A 19,411-nucleotide genomic window follows, 5' to 3' on the forward strand; every position below is an offset into this window, starting at 1 on the left:
GTCCTCGTTACCTCTCCACCCGGAGGGGACGACACCCAGTTAATTTACGGGTTTTTAAGTTTCGATTTGCAGCTCCCAGACCCGGGGCAGCGTCCCGCTCCTGCGTTACAATGGGCCGCGGTGACGACAGCCGGGCCACGCGCTGCCCAGACGTGGGCGGCCCGCACCGCAGCCCGCGGCCGCCCGCCCCGCCAGCCTCCCGGTCCCCCCCCTACCTGCTCCGCCACGGCCCGGAACAGGCACGACCCGTCCTTGGCGACCAGCTTCCGATACAAGCCCAGTTTCCGCAGATAGGCGTCCATGGGCGTCGCGTCCTCGCGGGGCCCCGCGCCGCCCTGGTCCACGCCGTCGGGAGCGCCGACGGCCGCCTCCATGTTGCGGGTCCTACCGCAGGCCAGGCGCGGCGCGGGCTAGCCCCACATGGCCGCGCCGCCGGCTCCTCGACGCCCCGGCCTACGACGGGCGGCGGCTCGGGCTCGGGCTCGGGCTCGGGCTCGGCGGGCGGCGGCAGGCGGCGGCGGCCCGAGGCGGCGGGCGGCGCTCCCCGCGCGCATAGGGGAGCCCTGCCTAATGCATGGCTGTGCGCACGCGGCCGCCTCCCGGGAGACCACGCGCCCGGCGGCAACGGGGGGCGACCTAGAGAACCCCGCGCGTGAGGAGTCGCTGCCCGGCGGCCTCGCTGCCCCGCGCAGGAACACGGCCGGGGGGCGCCGCGCCCACAAGTTTCCTCGTCCCGGCCGGGGTGAGGCGAGGCAACCCCCGCCTCCCGCGTGCGCGGGGCCGGCTCAGGGGAAGCGGGGCCTGCGTCCTTCGCGCGCTCCCCGCCCTGGGAGCCGGAGGAGCCGAAAGAGAAAAGACGCGGCCTCTCGTTTCCCCACCTCGCGGGAGGGCGCCGGAGGGGCGGGGAGCGGTGGGGGCGCCCGGCGGAGGGCAGCACCCTCGCAGCCCAGAATTTGTTTTCACTTTCGGCCGCACAACGGAGAGGACGCCGGGAGGTGTAGTTTTGCCGGCGGCAGGAAGTCGGCTTGCGGCGGGCGGGGCCGCGCGGAGCGGCCTACTCGGAGGAGGTGCCGGCAGGCGCGCGGACTACAAGTCCCTACAGCGCGGGCGCCGCCGCCGGGAGCCGGCTGGCGCTTCCCGGGCCCGCGTCCGCGAGCAGGCCCACGGTGTCCGCGAGCCGACACGCGGCTACCTACGCGCGCCGTCCCGCCGTCCCGCCGTCCCGCCCGCGCGGCCGCCCAGAGCGCCGCGGCGCCGCGACGAGTGCGTGCGTGGAGTTGCCAGGGACACGGGCGCGGTGGCTCGGCCCTTTGTGTCTCCCCAAACAGAGGGCGCACCTGTCGGCCCCCTCCCCCCCCGCCCCTCTGGCGTCTCCATGGAGGTGGCTTTAACGGCTTAGGCAGAAAACAGAGCTAATTGGCGAGGTCCCCTGGAACCGGCCCGGTGCAGGGCGACACAGGCTGGCCCCAAGCCAACCGTGGGCCGCCGGCTCCGAGGAGGCGTTACAAGCACAGCTCCCGCACGCTGGCCGGACGATGCCTTTGCTTGGAGCTGCGCTCCCCGGCGCAGAGAGAGGTCGCTGGTCAGAGGAAGAAGATTTTGTCTTAAAAAAAAATTCATCTGGTAATTAACTGCGTGATAGCAGGCTGGATTTGCCATGGCTTCCGGCGGCATCTGCGGCTTCCGACCTTCAAACACCTTGTGCTTCAGAACCCAGAGTTTATGCAGCGTGGTTTTTGGACACACAGAATTCACTTTGCTAAAACACAACGTGTCTGGCGGCCTAATCACCAAGATACACGGTTAATCATAAACTGTACTCCGGTCTGAGGCCTTGGGCGAGGGAGAGACGGAGAAAGTGTAGGGTTACCATAGGCTTAGACATGCAGGCAAGTAAACTCTGGAATGGTCGCAAGGCAAGCCAGATGGTCAGGATCCAACGCGATTACTCAAAATTCTGTTTCAGAAATTTGTTTTCAGTACTTTAGGTGCAAGCCATTAATGACGCCCGTGTTCGGCTTCCTCGGCGCTGCTAATTTTGAATTCTTAAATGTTTAGTCCATGCGTAATTGTGCTGTTTTTCGAGAACACAAAGTTACTGTGACCTAAGTGAATTTTTTCTCGTCCCAGTATTAAATTTTGTACATTTTGTACAAACACGTTGGAATCACTTTTAGAAAAATCTAGTTTCAAGTCAGACCTGTTGCTTTTCTTTATTTAAAAATATCTAAAAAAAAAAAAAAAAAATCTACATTACAGGGCGCCTGGGTGGCTCAGTGGGTTAAGCATCTCCTGGGGTCATGGTCCCAAGGTCTTGAGATCAAGCCCCAAGTCAGGCTCCTTGCTGGGCAGGGGAGTGGGCTTCTCCCTCTGCCTCTCCGCCCTCCCCCCTTGTGGGCTCTCACTCTCCCTCTCAAAGTGTTTTAAAAATATATTTACATTGCATATATATATATTTCTCATTCACAAAGAATTACCAACTTTGCCACTACCTACAACGTGGCTTATCTTTTTTTTTTTTTTAACAGGTTTTGCCTTTTCATTGGCTCCCTCCCTGCTCAGTGGAGAGCCTGTTTCTCCCTCTTCTTCGGCCCCTACCCAACCCCCTCATGCTCGCTGTCAAATTAAAAAAAAAGAAAAGAAAAGAAATTTGAACATGCTTTGCCTTTTAAACCCACAGAGAAATTCAAGTAATATCTAAACTGTAGATCTTAAATATTGAGTTCCTAAAGTGAGTAGATTCTATGGTATTAATTTTATAAGCAAAAGACTTTATGATGTGCCAAAAGAAAACTAAGCCTTTTCTAACATTTATTTTAATATTACTTCAAAAAGATTTTCTGAAGCTAAACTCATGTTCAGTATGTATTTACAGGGAATCTAAGGTATATATCATGTTAAGATTGCATTGCTGAGTATCTTGAGGCCATATTAAAACCTTATATTAAAAAAAAAAAAAACTTATATTTTGAGATGCCTGGGTGGCTCAGTGGTTGAGCATCGGCCTTCAGCTTAGGGTCCCACATCGGGGTCCCCACAGGGAGCCTGCTCCTCGGGCAGCCCCGGTGGCGCAGCGGTTTGGCGCTGCCTGCAGCCTGGGGTGTGATCCTGGAAACCCGTGATCGAGTCCCACATTGGGCTCCCTGCGTGGAGCCTGATTCTCCCTCTGCCTGTGTCTCTGCCTCTCTCTCTCTCTCTCTCTCTGTGTCTTTGAATAAGTAAACAAAACTTAAAAAAAATAAAATACTCAAATTAAAAAAAAAAAAAGGAAGCCTGCTTCTCTCTCTGCCTCTGTTTCTGCCTCTCTCTCTGTGTCTCTCATGAATAAATAAAATCTTTTTAAAAATATATATATATATATATATATATATATATTTCCAGGAGCTTCACATTTGAAAATTTATCAACCTTGATTTTGTAGTTGAAATGTTCCAGGCACCTGGGTGATTCAGTCCTTGAGCATTTATTTCACTGTTGATTTCCTCTCAGGTCATGATCTCAGGGTCCTGAGGTAGAGCCCCAAATTGGGCTCTACACTCCACCGAGGTGAGAAGGGGTCTGCTTAAAATTCTTTCCCTCTGCCCCTCCCCCTATGTGCATAAGCTTTCTCTAAAATAAATCTTAAAAAAAAAAAAAGTTCATGATTACATTGCTTTAATTTTTTATTTATTTTTATTTATTTTTTTATATTTATTTTTTTTAAGATTTTATTTATTCATGAGAGGCACAGAGAGAGAGGCAGAGACATAGGCAGAGGGAGAAGCAGGCACCATGCGAGGAGCTGGATGTGGGACTCAATCCCAGGACCCTGAGATCACGCCCCAGCTGAAGGCAGACCCTCAACTGCTGAGCCACCCAGGCGTCCCCGTTTTTTAAAAATACATTCAAATAAAAAGTTTTGCTCACTTTTCTATGCACAATAATTTCATCTTTGGTGACTGTGCTTCAGGCATATTTTTTATTTGAAAGCTTAACCATATTTTAATCTTATTTAAATGTGCTTACACACACACATATATATATATTTAAGATTTTATTTATTTACTCATGAGAGACACACAGAGAAAGTCAGAGACACAGGCAGAGGGAGACGCAGGCTCCTCACAGGGAGCCTGATGTAGACTTGATCCCTGCACTGGGATCACGACCTGAGCCAAAGGCAGACACCCAACCACTGAGCCACCCAGGTGTCCCTACACATATATTTTTTAATACAGTAATATCACCATTTCCTAAAGCCCCCAAAATTCCTTTGAATACTTTGAAAAGAAAAGGAACCTAGATACATCCTTTACCATGTCTTTATTTTCCATTACAAAAATTTAATTCACTGACAATAGTATAACCAAAATAAGAAAGTACATGATTGGGCAGCCTGGGTGGCTCAGTGGTTTAGCGCTGCCTTCAGCCCAGGGTGTGATCCTGGAGACCCCAGATTGATTCCCACATCAGGCTCCCCACATGGAGCCTGATTCTCCCTCTGCCTGTGTCTCTGCCTCTCTCTCTCTCTCTCATGAATAAATAAATAAAATCTTAAAAAAAAGAATGTACATGATCAAATAAGTATTCTAGTATAGAATCTGACATGCATATCTTTGATATTTTTAGACAAATTTATTAAATACCAATAAGCCTTTATCAGAATTCATCAAAATTCTATATTGTCTTCTAAAATTGTGGCTTGTTACCAGAAGTATTAGAATAACACATTTCCGGTGTTTTCGATATTTGACATCTTGGCAAAATTATTCTCACTCCTGCTAAATGAGTGAAGAACAGCCTCACTCTCAACTGGCTTCTTCTGATTCCAAAATTAGAAATGAACCACCTGTTGTATCTGACCCGGGGCCTGTTTAAGGAAATCCTTTAGGTATTTTGAGACCTAATCCAAGACAGACCCTCTGTACTCCAAATCCCCAAATATAGCTCACTGTTCAGACAAGGTTAAAGGATCCTATGACTTTAAACTGGACCCTAATTTACAAAACGTCATCTTCAAAGGACCTTGTTAACATTAACTTCTGAAACTTTCCAAGAAACCACATCTGATTGAAAATGTTCACTCTGAGGAAGCCATGTGTGCACAGCAAAGTGAAGAACTCTTTTTTTTTATCTTTATTTTTTTGAGTGATCACTATGTTTAATATGTGGCCCGAACTCACAACCTGAAGATCAAGAGTCACATATTTTACCAAGTGAGCCAGCTAGGCACCCCAAAAGTGAAGAACTTTTTAAAAAGACATTTTTAATCAAATAAAACCTGAAAGACAGAATGCTCCTCAGAACTGAATGAAATTAATCAAATCATCTTATCATCTTAAAATGTGTCAACTTTTTCTTTTGCACACAAAGTAAAACCTCAAGTTTGTTTGCACTGAGAAACTTTGGAATTAATAATCATACAAACCTTTGGATAGAAGTTTTTTGTTTTAAAAAATGATAGATTTCCTGGAGGGTTTTTTTTTTCCGATAAAAGGTGGGTACTGTGGTAGCCAGCCTCTAAGGTGGCTTCCATGATCCCTGCCTCTTTATTATTCACATTCTTGTATAATCTCCCCACCTTGTATTATCAAGGTTGATCCATGTGATCAATTGAATCGAGCAAAGGTGACAGCTTGTCATTTAATCCTAAATGTTAAAGAGTTTATAAGAGATGTATCATAATACATCTTCCTTGTTGCTCTGTTAGGCTCTTGCTCTGGTGGAAGCAGTTTGCCATGATTCCTGAGCAGACTTAACAGAGAAGTTTTCTAGGTAGGGAACTAGAGCCCTTTGCCAACAGCCATCAAGTTAGCTTTGAAGTGAATTCTCCAACCCAGTCAAGCTTTCAGATAACTGCAGTCTTGGCTAAAATCTTAATTGCAACATCATGAGAAACCCTGCCCCAAAACCACTGAGCTAAACTCTGACATCTTTAATTCTGAGATTCTGAGGTTCTTAACCTCAGAAACTGTGTGAGATAACAAATGTTTGTTATATTAACCTTCTACATTTTAGAATAATTTATTACACAGCAACCAACAAGGAATATAAATCTAATACTCCATTATTTCTCTTTACTAGGTAGACATAAAATATATTTACATAATTCATGAAAATAATCACTAATTTAATACCCTTCATGGTTATACTAGTTCTCTAGTAAACTAGCCAGTGAAAGGAATTTTTTTTTTGATTTATAAAATTCTTTACAAAAATAGAGTAATCTAAGAATAAGCAAAATTCAAGCAGTTGAATCCTACAAAAAACTGTTTTGTTGGGAAAGACCTATTTCTTTCAGACTCTATGTGCTAGAAACTACTAACTATAGTCCACTTCTCAGTTTATTTCTCCTCAGTATTAGCTGGATGCATGACCACCCAGCCTTGGACCACATTTCTCAACTTACCTTGGACCTAAATGTGACCATGTGACTATTTTAGGCCAGTGATGTGAACAGAATTGATGCATTTAACTTCCAGGTCATCTCACTAAAGATGAAGCCTTTTGCCCTCTCCTGCTTTTCCTACCTCCCATAAGCTGGCTTGAAAACAGTGGAAGTTGGGGATCCTTGGGTGGCTTAACAGTTTGGCGCCTGCCTTCCGCCCCGGTAGTAATCCTGGAGTCCCGGTATCGAATCCCACATCAGGCTCCCTGCATGGAGCCTGCTTCTCTCTCTCTCTCTCTCTCTCTCTCTCTCTCCCTCTCTCTGTCTCTCATGAATAAATAAATAAAATCTTTTCTTTAAAAAAAAGAAAACAGTGGAAGTTAAGCCAGCATCGACCACAAAGAGTATACCCTAAAAGATGACACAGCAGGAGATGAAGGAACCAGAGTTTCTACTACATGCTCCATTGCCATCAAGGATTGGAACACTCACAATCAGGTCACTTTGTGAGAGAAAAATAAACTTATTTATCTGTCCATTTTTTGCTATTCTCTTGTTATAACTACTTAGTCTATGTGTGCTAGTATATTTTTCTTTCAATATTAAATAGATTGTAATATCAGAGACCAGATAAAATGTGTAAGAATTACTTCCTGAGTTGAACAGAGCATACTTTTTTTTTCCTGAGAAGTTCAGAAATTGTTTTTTCTGAAAATTTGGGAATCCTAAATGTTAAAGGATTTCCAAAAAGGTTTTCCATCATTTCAACCAATGATTTTATCACCAGTCTACATTCTCTTTCAGCTGCTACATTAAAAAAAATGTTTTCCTCTGCCTTAGTATCTCTCAAGATTAATTCAAGAACTTAAATTTTTTAAAAAGAAGGGAGGGAAGTTTGGCCCAGGGCACGATCCTGGAGACCCGGGATCGAATCCCACATCAGGCTCCCGGTGCATGGAGCCTGCTTCTCCCTCCGCCTGTGTCTCTGCCTCTCTCTCTCTCTGTGACTATCATAAATAAAAAAAAATTAAAAAAAAAAAAAAAAGAAGGGAGGGAAGAAAGGAGGGAGGATAAATTGGCATGCCCCTGGTACCAACTGACAACTAAGTGCCAGGTGGGCAAACCTAGAGAAGGATCTTGCAAGAAATTTGGTTAGGGATCCCAAGAGCTAGGGTGGCTGAGTCCTTTTCATCCTGCCCCCTAGGCTCCCTACTAGGGAGCATCTCCCACCGGCCATTTTAGTTAACTGCACCAGGCTTTCTCTGCTTGACCGCTCTGTAAGACTAAACAAGTATATGTCATGAGACTCTTGCCCGGTCCCTATATGAATACTCAAAGGAAAGGAGAGGGAACACCCATCTGTGCTTCAGGGAATAAACTGAGTGAGTTCTAAACCACAGAACTGTAGTCCTAAAACCTTATTATCAGCATGATTGGAAGAATCAAATCATGGTTTAGTTTCTTATCATGGCTGTCACTTCCTTGTGAGGTGAACACATGGCCATTCCCAAGCTGCAAAGACTAAGCAATCTCACAGTAGACAGAAGCTTTTATGCAAGCAGGTAGGCAGAGGCCCTCATCTCTCTATATAAACTCACACATTTCCAGTCTTTTTTACCCCTCTTTCCACTACCACCTCTCAATTCCTACTCTCACCAATGCAAACTCCAAAGTCTCATTGCAGAGAATTATCTCCAGTGGGATTATAAATTCTTTGTAGTTTTGTAGAATTAAAGATTATTTTGTATTTCCCAACTGTCTAAGAATATTTTTGCATATTTAGGTGAATATTTCAACATTTGTTACATATTTTAATGCATTCCCAATAAATCTCTCAATGAGGAAACCATTTAGAGTGAAAATTTATAATCATGCAAATTATAGTTGAGGTCTAAATATTTGGTCAAGATTATGTGTTAGGTTGGGGCACCTGGGTGGCTCAGTGGGTAAAGTATCTGCCTTTGGCTCAGGTCATGATCCCAGGATCCCAGGATTGAACCCTGAGTCCCTGCTAGCAGGGAGGCCTGCTTCTCCCTTTCCCTCCATCTCCTGCTCTCTCTCACTGTCTCTCTCTCAAACAGTAAAATCTTAAAACAAAAAAAAAAAATTATAAGTTAGGTTATGCATCATGTCCTTCTTTTTTTTTTTTTTTTGTCCTTCTTTATAAAGAATTGAAGATAATCTATATGTTCAACAATAGAAAATTGCTTACATTTTAATATGTCCATATAATTACAATAATATTGAGTTTTTTAGTGATGTCTGTGTGTGTGTGTTTCCATGTGTGTCTTTATTATCACAATCACCCAGAGAACTCAAAACTACAGATCACTGAAATTGAAGGGAGAGGATGGGGATGAATGAACAAAGATTGGGCCATAAATAATTATTGTTGAAATTAGGTAATGAATACATGGGTGTTAATTATACTATTATGTCTACCTTGCACACAGTTTGAAATTTTCTATAATAAAAAAGTTAAAAGCAAGGCTTTTGAACTTCATGTTTCTTGAGCCAGAGTAACAAGGGATGGGACACAGGAATCTCTTTTATTTATCAGTTTCCCCAGGTGATTCTAAAGATCAGCCAGCGGGTCTGGGATCATCTGAAAATTGGGATGGTGGCATGGGGCAGTGTACACCACTCAAGAAAAGAAAATCATGGATTTTTTAAATTAATATGAGAGGAGGAAACAAACTCTCATGTTTATAATTCCTAAAGCATCATGAAAAAGTCTTTAAGACTCCAATCTGAATGTTGTACTCATTACTTTATATATGATACTATCAAAGACATCTAAAATTAGGTTTCTTAAGATGGTTGCAAAATACAGTATCAATATTTTAAAATTAAAATAAGAATATACGAAAGTCATCGTTAATAAAAAGTACAAGAATGTACCATAATAGAACACCTGGGTGGATCAGCAGTTGAGTGCCAGCCTTTGGCTCAGGGCATGATCCTGGTCTGGGGATCGAGTCCCACATCGGGATCCTTGCGGGGAGCCTGCTTCTCTCTCTGTCTTCTGCCTCTCTCTCTCTGTCTCTCATGAATAAACAAATAAATAAAATTTTTTAAAAAAGTACCATAATAACCAAAATCAAAATAGATATGGAACACGCTACTCTTAAAACTGGTTTTATTGAGGATGCAATTGACACACAATAAACTGTACATATTTAAAGCGTACAGTTTGGTAACTCTTGCTATACTGTGTGTATAAAGCCATGAAAGCATCCCCCTACGGTCAAGATGGTAAACAGAGCCATTATTCCTTTAAATTCTCTATTGCCCTTTGTTAACACTCTACACCCCTCCTCTCCTCAACCCTCAACTATCCATGAACTACTACTGATCTGCTTTCTGTTACTGCATTGGCTAAGGCTACTATATAATAAAATATCACAGACTGGTGGCTTACAGAAGAGAAATTTATTTTATCACAGTTCTGGAGATTAGAAATCCAATATCAAAGTGTGCTTAGAGTACATTTCTTTTGAGGGTCTTCTCCCACGGTTTATAGACCGTCATCTCCTGACTATGACTTCACAAGGTCTTCGCTCTGTACCCATCTGAGTAGAAATTTCCTTCAAGGAAATTATAAGGACACCACTTAGATTGGATCAGGGCCCACCCTGAAGACTTCATTTTAACTTAATTACCTCTTTAAAGACCCTGTCTCCAAGTACAGAGACATTCTGAGGTACTGAGGGTTAAAATTCCAACAGATGAATTGTGAGAGTACATAGTGCAGCTTAGAACAGTCCTTGTATATTAGTTTTCATTTTCTAGAGGCTTGTGTGAGTGGAACTCTTTCCATATGAACTCTTTTTTTGCCTGATTTCATTCCTCAGCATTACTTTGAGATTGATCCATTCACGTATAAATAGTTCATTTCTTTTTATTTATAGAAATATTTCATTGTCCGGATCCGCTACACATTGTTTATCCATTTCCCTGTTGTTGGATATTTGTGTTATTTCCAGTTTAGGCAGTTAAAAAGGAAGCTGCTATGAACTCTTCATTTTTCTGAGGCAAATTACTAAGGAGTGTAATAGTTGTTGGGTCATATGGTAAGTGTGTGTATAAACTTTCTAAGAAATTGCCTGTCATATAGTGATTTATAATAAGAACTACGCAGTTGGTTTTTGTCCATCTCAGTACCTGGCACAGAGCTTCTAAAACCCTTGGAATTTCCTAAGTGAAAAGAGTGATAAAGGTTTCTCTGTTATGTTAATAGTGGCTTTGGGAAAGCCCCTAAATAACCAAAGGAGGAAATCACAAACTGAAGATTCCAACTTTTAGTCCCACCCCAAACTCTGGGGATTGGAGACAGGCTGAAGATTAAGTTCAATCACCAATGGCTAACGATTTAATCAGTCAGACCAAGTAATGAAGCCTCCATAAAATTGCCAAAAGGACAGCTTCTGAGTTGGTGAACACATGTATAGGTTGGGAGAGAGTAGAACATTCAGAGCATGGAAACTTTGTGCCTCTCTTCCTATACTTGCATCTCTCCCATCTGGCTATTCCTCAGTTAACATTTTATTTTATTTTATTTTATTCAAGATTTACTTATTTGAGAGAAATAGAGAGCACAAGAGCAGGGAGAGGAGCGGAGGGAGGGGAGAGAATCTCAAGCAGACTCTGCACTGAGCCCACTGGCTCCATCCCACAACCCTAAGATCATGACTGAGCTAAAATTGAGAGTTGGCCGCTCAATCAACTGAGCCACCCAGGCACCTCCTCAGTTAACCTTTTATAATAAACTGATAACATAGGAATTAAAATGTTTCCTGAATTCTGTGAGCAGCTCTAGCAAATTAGGGAGAGGAGTCCTTATAACCTCCAATCTGCAGCAGCCCTCAAACCAGTGACACCTGGTCTTATGACTGTGTCAGAAGTGCTGTGGGCAGGTGAGAGACAGTCTTGCAGGACTGAGCCCTTAAACTTTGGGGTTGACACTATTTTCAGGTAGATAGTGTCTGAATTCAGTTGAATTACAGGACATTCAGCTGGTGTCAGAACATTGCTTGGTGATGTGAAAAAAAAACACACATTGGAACTGGTGCCAGAATCAGACTGCCAAACTATTTTCCAGGTGGGCTGTTTCATTTTACATTCCCACCAGCATTATATAAGAATTCCATTTCCAGGACGCCTGGGTGGCTCAGCTGTTGAGCATCTGCCTTTGGCTAGGGGCATGGTACCTGGTCCTGTGTCAAGTCCTGCATTGGGGTCCCTGGGAGGGGCCTGCTTCTCCCTCTGCCTGTGTCTCTGCCTCTCTTACTCTAGGTCTCTCATGAATAAATAAATAAAATCCTTAAAAAAAAAAAAAAAGAATTCCATTTCCTCCACATCCATACCAGCTCTTGGTATGGTTAGACATTTTATTTTCTTATCTAAGACTTTATTTATTTATTCATGAGAGACACAGAGAGAGAGAGAGGCAGAGACACAGGCAAAGGGAGAAGCAGGCTCTGTGCAGGGAGCCCAGTGTGGGACTCGACCCCGGGACCCCAGGATCGCCCCCTGAGCCAAAGGCAGATGCCCAACTGCTGAGCCACCCAGGCGTCCCTGGTTAGACATTTTAATTTTAGCTATTGTAATAGGTAAGCAGTAGCATCTCATTATGATTTTTTTTTAAGTTTACTTTTTCTTTTAGTAATTTCTTCACCCAATGTGGAGCTAGAACATATGACCTGAAGGTTAAGAGTCACGTGTTCTTCTTACTGAGCCAGCCAGGTGCCCCTCATTATAATCTTAATATGAATTTCCCTAATGACTAATGATGTTGAGCATCCTTAAGTATGCTTTTGTGTTGTCTGTGTATCTTTGGTTGAATGTTCAAATATGGGAAGGCCTTTGAAGGTTTGTTAGATGGGATCAAAGCAGCCCTTAGTTTCAAATCCCCACTCCAAGGAAAACCTTGAGTATTGTACCCAATGTCCCAAGAATTTTAAGATTTTCTAATCTGACTGGTGGGATACAGGACTATTTCAAGCCCTTTGTATACACTGGGCATTGTTGTCTCTAATCTTCTCAGATAGTTCTTTCCTTGACCTTGGGTACTTTCCTCCTATCCATGCATTGGTAAGATGGGTCTCCACAAATCTACCACAATTCTTTCTTTGTGTAGCTTCTCCTTTCTTGTAACATGTCCAGTGAATTGTAGCAGCCTTGGTCTTTTCTTGTCTCTGTGCCTCATCTCCTCAACTCAGAGAGTCCTGGGCTTTAAGTCCCTCTCCTTATACCACGGCCTGAAAACTCAAGACATTAAGCTTGGATAATCAGAGAACTCAAATGATCTGTTTCCCATCTTTCGGTGATTATTGTCTTTTGTTGTCTAATGTCCAGTGTCTTAAAAGCCATGGTTTCATATGCTTTGTCTGGATTTTCATCATTTTCGAAGGAAAGGTAAATAAGGTTCCTGTTACTCCATCTTGGCTAAAAGCTAAAGTCTGAAGTAATAATTTGAAAACAAATACAGGACAAACAATGAATATTTTTACTTTTTATAGATTCTTCAGCTGTGCCACAAAATAAGTTCGGATTTCCCTGATTTTGACTCTAAGAGTGCTATACTATCTTGGCTCCTACTGGAGACTAATCCCAATCATCTCTATATCTTTATCTGTCATGCCTTCTTGAGGCATCCAATCTATCTTTTAGAAATGCCCTGTGCTTTTCTTTCTATCACGTGGCAATGGACAATCACAAATTGATGTATACAAAGATCATTCTTTTTTTTTTTTTTTAATTTTTTTTTTAATTTATTTATGATAGTCACAGAGAGAGAGAGAGAGGCAGAGACACAGGCGGAGGGAGAAGCAGGCTCCATGCACCGGGAGCCTGATGTGGGATTCGATTCTGGGTCTCCAGGATCGCGCCCTGGGCCAAAGGCAGGCGCCAAACCGCTGCGCCACCCAGGGATCCCTACAAAGATCATTCTTTATAAACATTCTAATTTTGAGAAACTGTTTGCCTCATTACATTTATATGTTGATCCATGTTTGTTAATTGATTTGTGTAAATATACTTTTATTTGAGGATTTGTTCAGCAAATGCTGTTATAACCAAATTCACAAGTTATACAAAAATAGTGGTAGTAGTATAAGAGGAGAAAGATTTTAAACAAAAGATGACCAATAGAGTTGTAAATGGAGAGAAAAGGTTTTCTAAAAATGGAGGAAGTATATATATGGGATACATACCAAAGACATATTTTCACTTTGAAAAATAAAATGGAAAAAAAAAAGAAAAAAGAAAATGGAACCCTTCAGAAAATTTTAAGATTTAATAAACAAGTTCAGCAAGGTTGCTGGAGTACAAGATCAATACGAAAATCGATTTTATTTCTACACATTAGCAATACAAAATATAAAAAAGACATTAAGAAAACAATTCTATTTACATCTTTAGTTTCAAAAAGAAATTAAAGAAGGCACAGTTGTCTGTATCAAAACCTCCATATGAATATTCAAAGGTGCATAATTTATAATAGTCATAAAGTGAAAGAAACCCAAATGTCCATCATCTACTGATGGATGAATAAATAAAATGTATCATATCCATACATTTTTATTCAGCAATAAAAATCAGAGAGGTAATTATACATGCTAAAAACATTGTGTTAAAGTGAAAGAAGTCAGTCATAAAATACTACATATTGTATGACTTACTGGAAATCTCTAGAATAGGTTCATCTATAGGGACAGAAAGATGAGAGTTTGCCTCGGGCTACAAGTTACAGGAAAAAGTGGGAAGTAAGTATGCAGGGTTTCTTTTGAGGCTGATGAATATGTTCTCAAATTAATTGTGGTGAGGGTGTCACAACTCTACTAAAACCAATTGAATTGTACAATTTAAGTTAGTGAATTATGTAGTATGTGAATTATAAAGTTGTTAAAAATTTGTTTAAAAAGAAATTAAAGGGACACCTGGGTGGCTCAGCAATTGAGCATCTGCCTTCAGCTGAGGGCATGATCCTGGGGTTCTGAGATTGAGTACCACACTGGGCTGCATGGAGCCTGCTTCTTCCTCTCCCTGTGTCTCTGCCTCTCTTTCTGTGTCTCTCATGAATAAATGAATAAATAAAATCTTTAAAAAAAAAAAAAAAGAATTTAAAGAATGGGGCGCCTGGCTGGCTTAGTCAGTAGAGCATGCAACTCCTGATCTCAGACCTGCCCTATGGTGTGGGATCATGACCTTCACCAAAACTAAGAGTCAGACACTTTTTTTTTTTTTAAGATTTTATTTTATTTCTTTATTCATGAAAGACACACACAGAGAGAGAGAGAGAGAGAGGCAGAGACATAAGCAGGCTCCATGAAGGGAACCTGACGTGGGACTTGATCCTGGGTCTCCAGGATCAGGCCCTGGGCTGAAGGCGGTGCTAAACCACTGAGCCACTCGGGCTGCCCAAGAGTCAGACACTTAACTGATTGAGCCACTCAGGCACCCCCCCAAAAAAATTCCTTTTTTTTTTTTTTTAAGATTGTATTTATTTATTTGAGAAAGAGAAAGCATGTGCACGCACACATAAGTGGAGGAAAGAGCAGAGGAAGAGGGACAAGCAGACTCCCTGTTGAGCGGAGCCCAATCAGGGTTTGATTCCAGGACCCTGAGATCATGATCTGAGCCAAAGTCAGATGCTTAGCTAACTGAACCACCCAGGTGCCCCAAGAAAAAATTCTTAGATGATGCCCCTTAGCTAGCTAGCTAGCTCACCAGACTGATTATTCACCTATCGTCGCTCATCCTCAAATGTACCCTTTCGTAGCTTCTCTCTTGATGCTTCAACTTGGCCTTTGCTGATTACATTTCCCAGACTCCTTTGCCAGCTAGTGTTAAATTCTGCCAATTCTGAACCAGATTACAAGGTGGGAGGAGGAAGGAATAGACTTCTTTCCTGATTTTGTGCTGTTTCTGTGTTGGCCTAACTTCTGTCAGCAGCCCCAGCTTTATCACCCCCTTGGAGGTAGCCAGGTGCCAGAACTTCTCAGAAGCCTCATCCCCAGCTCCAAAGGTCACTTGGTCCAAGGAGGTGACGGGTAATCTCAAAGTCTTCCCTATTGTTTCCCCAGGCCTAGGTGTACCTATTGCTTCTGCCATTAGCTTTAGGTTACCTGCTCGCTCCATGCTTGTTTTTTCAGTTTTATAACCCTCAAGTAATTAGTTGTCTCTATAAAATCTTCCTGTTAACATACCCAGTGTTTTACTTTTTTATCTTCTTTTTCTTTTTCCTCATTGGACTCCAATGGATACAATACTATGCTCCACTAGCTGTAACATGTAGGGGCATCCACTTCTTCTTTTAAAAAGGGAAGACTGGGCAGCCGGGTGGCTTAGTGGTTTAGCGCCGCCTTTGGCCCAGGGCCTGATCCTGGAGACCTGGGATCGAGTCCCACGTCGGGTTCCCTATGTGGAGCTTGCTTCTCCCTCTGCCTCTCTCTCTCTCTCTCTGTGTCTCTCATGAATAGATAAAGTCTTAAAAAAATTTTTTTTTAATAAGATAAAATTAAAAAATAAAAAGGGAAGACTGAACTGAAAAGGAAAACACATTGGTAAGTTTTGCTCCTCAGTTAACGCTTATCATCTTCTAAATTAAAATTTTTAATTCATCTCAGTTTACACATGTCATACTTGTTTTTTAGTCTGCCTACACACACCTATAAAGCCTCCTATACCAGTGAATGAATTTTCATATAAACATCTGAGTTTCTCTTAAAGTATGTAGCAGAATTTTATAAAAACACAAATCTACTTTAGATGTAATTTCGACTGCATCTGTAGAGCTAAGGGTCACCTAGTAATGTGTTTCCATGCTACTTCCCAGTTCAAAGTAAGAGACCACCAAATTTCCATCTTCAGTCATCTATTTCAAGCTGAAAAAGCCCTTCTAGTGCCAAGATTTTCAACCCTTCCTTTTACATTTGTTTTTCTTTTACATTTTAAGTAGTGTCCTTTCACCTGTAGGATTTGCAGAGCCTCATGGACACGTTATGTCCTCCTTCTCTGGCTAAGTTGCATTTAAGTATGGCCGAATAAGACTGATGCAAGGTATTCTTCAAGATGAGCATCTAAGAAAATCTCATAAATACTTTGTACCAGTTAGTAATTTATCGCCTCCCACCTCCAAATCTACCTTTCATTGCCTGCTCCAGAATAATGGACTTTCTTCTTCTTCCTTGAGCATTGTCAGTTAGAGGTGTGGTGAGCATGCTGGAGGAGAAAGAGGCTTCTCTTCCCGGCTGCAGTGTGCTCTTCCCTTCTCAGGCTTCAGCAGTGGCCAGTGGCACTTGGGTGCCATATGCATATGGCACCAATAGCATATGGCACTTTCCCATCAGCAAGACTTTCATGGTTTCTCTTGGGTGACTGTATCTGAGTGCTGATGGAAAGGTATTTCTCCATGAACACCTTCTTCCAGCACTCCAGGGGATGGACTTCGAGTGAGTTTCACCAGTGAGGCACCTTCACAAACTTGGCGATATGGTGAGATAAGGCTATGCTATTTCCGACAAAGTCTGGATGTCATCACTGAGTCCCCCCTTCCTTGGTGGTCTATCTCAGCGTGTGGGTAATGGCTGCTCTCAACATCTACTATTCACACATCCTTTTGCATTCTCTTTAGCTAATCCCCTGTTATAGTTAATAATTCTTTATATAGAACTTTCCCTTTTCAAATTACTGTGTCATTCATTTATCCTGATTGGAGCCTGATTATACATACTCATTTGCTTTATTTTGCCTCACTCCATCAGTTATCAATACACAACTGAGCAAATATCAAGCATCATCTATGACCAATGATGAATCACAGCACAAATGTACATTAGACGGAAAGTCAAGTTTTTAAAAGGTTTATTCATCTTAGTGTAGGTTTCTAGACTTTATCCTATCATATTCCTGCTCCAACAATTACAGATGCACCTCACTTTTAAACTTCATCTTAAGTGTTGCACATAGATTGTTTTGTCTACCCTGTCCTGCACCCTCTCATTTTGGAAAAGGCAGCTATTCCTTTATGGGGGTCTGCTCCTCCCCTTTCCTGCCCACTCTTCTAAATATATGATTTTATTGCAAGTTGCCAATAACACACACTGTGGTAGGACTGCGCATAGGACTCAAGTCTAGCCAGTTGGAGACTTTGGTTAGGATGTTTCTGATTTAGAAGTTAAAAAAGCAAGTCATTTCCTGTCTGACCAGCTTGGGGAGATGTGAACTTGGACCCAATGAGAGTTCCAGCTTTGTAGAAAAAGTCAGTCTAAGACAATAAGTTAATATGGGGGGGAGGGGTGGAAGCAACAATAGGAGGAAAGGGGAAAATATTTGTTGGAGTTAGAACACTCTAACTGGTTAGATGGGAATCTTCGCATCTATTACAGCACCATGCACATGGTTTGCTGATTAAGTGATGGTCGGAAATCCCGTGAGGCTACAAATGGGGTTATCTGTTTCCTTTTCAGGGTCTTGTTTAACTATCTATTACAGTAAATAGTACCTAAGAAATATTTAAATAGCATATTATAATAGCAATAGCCTCTATTTATTACTCTGGTATGTTTAAAGAACTATGTTTTATATACATTATCTTATTTAAATTGTAACACTATGAAGAATTATTTCCATTTTAAACTTTTTTTTTTGAGAGAGAGAGAGCGCACGCCCGTACTCAGAAGCAAGAACTTTGGGTGGGGGCAGAGCAAGAATGAGAGAAAGAGAGAGAGAGAGAGAGAGAGGCAGACTTCTCGCTGAGTGCTGAGTCCCCTGCCCCACAACCGATGATCCCAGGAACCCAAGATCATGACCTGAGCCAAATGACTGAGCCACCCTGTGTGTTAATGGTATACACACAAGGAGATGGGGGCAATGTTAGGAATGGCTCCGTCAGCCTGATTTGCCTTTGATATTGCTTTATATGGCAGTGAAGAGAAACCCTGCACACAGTTTTGAAATAAAACCAGTGACCATTTAGGGGCACCTGGGTGGCTCGGTCCTGGGATGGAGACCCCCTCTTGGATTCCCTGGTCAGCCTGAAGTCTGCTTCTCCCTCTGACCATGCCCACTGTGCTTTTTCTCAATAAATAAATAAATAAATAAATAAATAAATAAATAAATAAATATCTTTAAAACCAGTGATCATTTAGAGCTAGTTTTATTTATCTTAAAAGACTATAAAACAAGTACGTACAAGTAGGGTTGGTAGTTGGTTGTGTTTTAATATCCCCTGACCAAATTGCCTTCCCTTCTTTTTGTTTAAATTTTGTTAGGAAAAATAAAAGGAAATTATTTTCAGTTTTTTAAAAGATTTTATTTATTTATTCATGATAGACAGAGAGAGAGACAGAGACAGAGACAGAGACAGAGACACAGGCAGAGGGAGAAGCAGGCTCCATGCCGGGAGCCCAATGCGGTACTCGATCCCGGGACTCCAGGATCACGCCCCGGGCCAAAGGCAGACGCTAAACCGCTGAGGGATCCCCTATTTCCATTTTTATATAAGAATTTTATATCAAATTTTAGGCTCATACATTAAGAAGAGATACATGGAACAGCATTTTCTCAATAATCACCACATCTTGGAGTGTGTGGGATTATTAGATTTTAGGTCACAGGTCAAAATTACTTCAAATTTTAGTTTTTTTTTTCATTAGTTTGCCCAACTAATTCCCTTTTCTTCCTAAGATACTTTGAGCAATTGTCCATAAAAATGTAGTTGCTGAAAAAAAAATGTAGTTGCTGGAGTTTCATTGCTGGCTTTTTAAAAAGAACTATTGCTGATGTAAATAACATAATTGCAATTCATTTGCTGTAGTTCACATTTCAGCTCTACATCTGTTCTCAGAAAGAAGCTTGAAAAGATTTGTGGGGCTGTATTGACTATTTGCAGTCAGATAATGTTTCAGTAGCTGTTTTTATGATAAAAGAAAAGCAAAACATTTGTTGTATCAGTCAAGTTTTGGTTCTCAAGTATGATAAATAACTGATTTCTCATCACACACACACAATATATTAAGCTTTGCTTTTTCTCTCGTTCAA

At 42.0% G+C, this 19,411-nt stretch overlaps 1 protein-coding gene across 1 annotated transcript in view; it reads right to left on the reverse strand.

Moving 5' to 3' along the window:
- Positions 1-374, reverse strand: part of OTUD4 (OTU deubiquitinase 4) — a 45,488-nt gene extending 45,114 nt beyond the window's left edge. The window contains exon 1 of the mRNA XM_026018143.2: positions 216-374. Coding sequence (XP_025873928.1) covers positions 216-374 — 159 coding nt within the window. The remainder of the gene's footprint in view (positions 1-215) is intronic.
- Between the last annotated feature and the right edge of the window lie 19,037 nt (positions 375-19,411).

The sequence above is a fragment of the Vulpes vulpes genome, chromosome 10 (assembly GCF_048418805.1).
Source record: "Vulpes vulpes isolate BD-2025 chromosome 10, VulVul3, whole genome shotgun sequence".
NCBI classification, from domain to species: Eukaryota; Metazoa; Chordata; class Mammalia; order Carnivora; family Canidae; genus Vulpes; species Vulpes vulpes.